General features: G+C 41.4%; 1 protein-coding gene across 1 annotated transcript; it reads right to left on the reverse strand.

Moving 5' to 3' along the window:
* Nucleotides 1-2929: 2929 nt before the first annotated feature.
* Nucleotides 2930-3346, reverse strand: LOC128662271 (profilin-2-like). The gene has a single exon (XM_053716088.1). It carries the CDS (start codon nucleotides 3344-3346, stop codon nucleotides 2930-2932), a length of 417 nt encoding a protein of 138 aa, XP_053572063.1.
* Between the last annotated feature and the right edge of the window lie 325 nt (nucleotides 3347-3671).

Genomic DNA, 3671 nt, shown 5'->3' on the forward strand with positions numbered 1-3671 from the left:
TACTGTCTACGCAGAAAATCCGTCTCCCAAGAATCCACCCTGGAATATGGACCGCTGACAGATAGCAATAATGAGGTGCTGCCCACTGGATAAGCTTGGCCACCTCAGCCCTGGTTAAGGAACACCTCGTTCCATCCTGGCGTGGACAAATTGTCCGTCGGAAAAAAAAGATGAAAATGGGGCGAAGCCAACCGAGACCAGACCAGAAGAGCTTTGAGCTCGCTCTGAGTACAAGGAAGTCTATAAAAAGAATAGACTCCGCCAGAGTCCACACACTGCTAAATCAAGTTCCCTGGAATAGATGATCCAGAGACTAACAGAGGAGATAAATCCACATAGTCTCCTTTCCCTGAGTATGCTTAACTGCATAGACCTGAAGTGGAAGCAACAAACGGAATTGTAAGGAACAAAAAATACTGCTCAGTTGATCAACCTTAAAAGGATGAAAGACAGAGTAGACCACACTGGAGATGGAATCTGCAACCCTTGGGTTGTCACAACGTTCAGCCACAGCACCGTAGCATGCTGAGCTACCTGTCCGGCTAATGTGGCTTGCTGACACCAACAGTCCAACTATACCTAAGTACTAATCCACTGAAGGCTGAGAGGTAGATTGAAGAACTAGGCGAAAAAAGATAGAAATTAAATTTCCTGACCCAAGTCAGAAAATCCTACATAGATATGTAACCAGTTACGATTCCTAAGAAAAAACTACCAATAAGCTTGGGACTAAGGAACACTTGTCCAAAGACACCTTCCTCTCATAGGATCACGGGAAATATAACACCATGTCCGAGTAAATCCTGCTTGTTGCAAGGATGACGCTGGGAATAGGACATCAGCCAGATAAAGCCCATTGCAATGTCTCATAATTGAAGCATCGTCAATATTGATCCCAGAGTCTCCGTAAGAACTATGGGAAGATCGAAAGGACCACAAATAGAAGTGTTTGTCCAGAAAGTCAAACCCAAAAACTTGAGACGATTCTCATGAACGGCACATGAAGGTACCTGATCTTAAATCCACCGTTGTCATAAAATGACCCACTAGGATTAAGGGAGGAATGGCACAATAAAAGTACCCCTCCTGAAGGACAGTACCCTTCTCACAAAATGGTTTCAGGATTCCCATTTTACAAGAACCAGATCCTGGACCAGTATTAAAACTGGAACCATTACTCCCAGGTCTAAGAGATCTCCTGCGCAGAGCAAGGACAACTCTCCTTTTGCCTAAGCTTCAGACAAGGTTGAAAGCAGAGACTGCCTCTGAGAGAAAAACATTTGAGCTTAAAACCAAACTTAAGCGAAAAACGGAGAGTCAGCCCCCACAAGATCCAATTCCGGACCGGGACACATTCTCCATGCTGTCTTCAATTCAACAGCAGGCTGTGTTCTACTTTTTTTTTTTTTTTATCAAGCCATGTCTCTACAAAGTTAGCTCCTGGCAAGGACTTTGAAAACATATAACCATAAAACAAGGCTCCAACCATAATATCCCAAATACTGGGACAGAGCCCAATGCCCCCAGTATAAAAACTCGAAGGGAATAAATTGAAATAACGGAATCAGCCATATGAAAACCTTTATCCAGTCCTGGATGTTATCCAGGGAAGCTACTGACTGAATAGCATCAGACAGTGCAACAAACCAAAACACCGTCACACTAGTGACGGTAACAAAGCACACAGAAGGTTGCCCTTGTCAACCCTGGTGCATGTTTTTTTCCCAATAGGACTACCCTCTAAGGGTATAGAAGTTCTTGTAGTGAAGTCGAAACTACACCTTTCCCCTTATGGAGAGTCGCCCAGCCTCTTTAGCTGAGTCGGCAATAAAAAACAGTCATGACAATATAGGGAATGCCTAAGGTACCACTCCGTCTGAAACTGAGAGCCTCAGAAACATGGAGGAACCTTATGGAATAGCAATTCCTCTAGCAATGCCTTAACCTCATGTAAAAGTATAGAATGCAACAACCCCGAGTGGAATGTGAAGGAAACGCAGGCTACTGCATGTGGGCCATAAAATTTTGAATGGAAACTATAGGGGAAATCTGTGGCCATGTGTTAACAGACACCCAAACAGCAATCGCCGAAGAGGGAGTGGGTTCAAAAACGAAAAATAAATTTGACAATCAACTATTCTTAAAGGGACATTAAACACTTTAAGATGGTAATATAAAATGATAAATTGTATATAATAAAACAACTCTGCAATATACTTTAATTATTTATTTTGTCCTCTTTGCCTGTAATTCCATTCTGAAATTGTGAGCTTTTCAGTTGCTGTTAGAAATGGAAGTGCAGAACACTGTTAAATCCAGCATAACCATTGGCTGCACACTCTAGTGACCTATTTATAACTGACCCTAATTGGCCACAGCAGAGAAGGTAACACAAGTTACAACATGGAAGCTCCCAGTGTTTTATAGACACTAAAACTTTACACTTATTTTGTCACTTTTTAAACAACTAATGAAACTTTAAAAAATACATCTGCATGTTAGTCATGGACTAATCTTTTCTTTGAATGCATCATTCTATCTAGCATGTATTTAGTGTTTAATGTCCCTTTAAGTGTGTTTGTTGCATCCTCAGTCATAAAGGATGAACTAGCAATAAACAGCTGAAATTCATTTAACAGAAAGCACATAGAACAAGACGTTACTGTCTCTTTAAATCTAAAGTAACTTAGTCTTGTGAGATTTACATCATATTTTTTTATTCTTAAATCCAATATAAATCTTCCCTGAAAACAAAAACAAAAAAAGTTCATTTGACCAGAGCAGTAAAAACAGATGGGATAAAAAGAATGAAGGAAAAACCAAAATGTAAGGGCTAAAGGTGATTTACAGGAAGAAATCAATAGGTTGGTCCAATGTTGGCAGCTGGAACAGTTGGATGATTCAGTAGTACTGAAGGGGAGGAGTAAAATCAGATATTTAATTCTCTCAGGTACTTGCACATATCACAAACTTTAGTGTAGACGGCTCCTCCATGAACACCTTCTGCTCCCTTAGCGATGAAAAGAGCTGTGTTTGTTTTCCCAACAGCTACGTTGTAAGTTGGCCCATCGGGATTCTTTGTCTTTACCTCCATAACATAGACATCTTGCACATTAAGCTGGTCTCTGATCACAGAACATTTCAGTAAACCGATGTGTACTCCATTAATAAGGACCACAGTCCGATCATCGGAAAGAATAGTCTGCACTTGTGGTGACGTGATGTGGCCAATAGCCCCACCCGGGTGAGAGGCCCAAACACACGGCGTACCAATGAAACCAACAATTGCTGCATCCTCGCAGGTCTTTCCGTCGACCAAATTGGTGATGTAATCTTGCCAAGACATATTTAACTAGATATAAATGTACTAACTAAGGGAGAAAGCTTTAAACTGGAAAGGGCTATCTAGCAATACAAAGTTGGCAAGAAGACAACTAACAAAGAAACTGTCAGCAATGGACAGATGATGGAGAAAAAGGGTAACGGGGCGGCCTGGCGGGACAGGAGGGATAAGTGCTGCCAGCTTCTCCCCAGTTGCAAAGAGAAGGCGCCTCGTGTGGGGTGCGCGCGCAGCTAGTCTTGTGAGATTTAGTACCATCCTACTTCACAAAGGATGATTTAACAAACAAAAATTTAAAAAAGCCACAATTCTTTTAATAAAATTTAAACAT

Source organism: Bombina bombina, chromosome 1 (assembly GCF_027579735.1).
Source record: "Bombina bombina isolate aBomBom1 chromosome 1, aBomBom1.pri, whole genome shotgun sequence".
Classification (NCBI taxonomy): domain Eukaryota; kingdom Metazoa; phylum Chordata; class Amphibia; order Anura; family Bombinatoridae; genus Bombina; species Bombina bombina.

Bases quoted from the DNA above. Each gene is read 5' to 3' on its own strand.
- LOC128662271 (XM_053716088.1), bottom strand. From the start codon at position 3,346: ATGTCTTGGCAAGATTACATCACCAATTTGGTCGACGGAAAGACCTGC.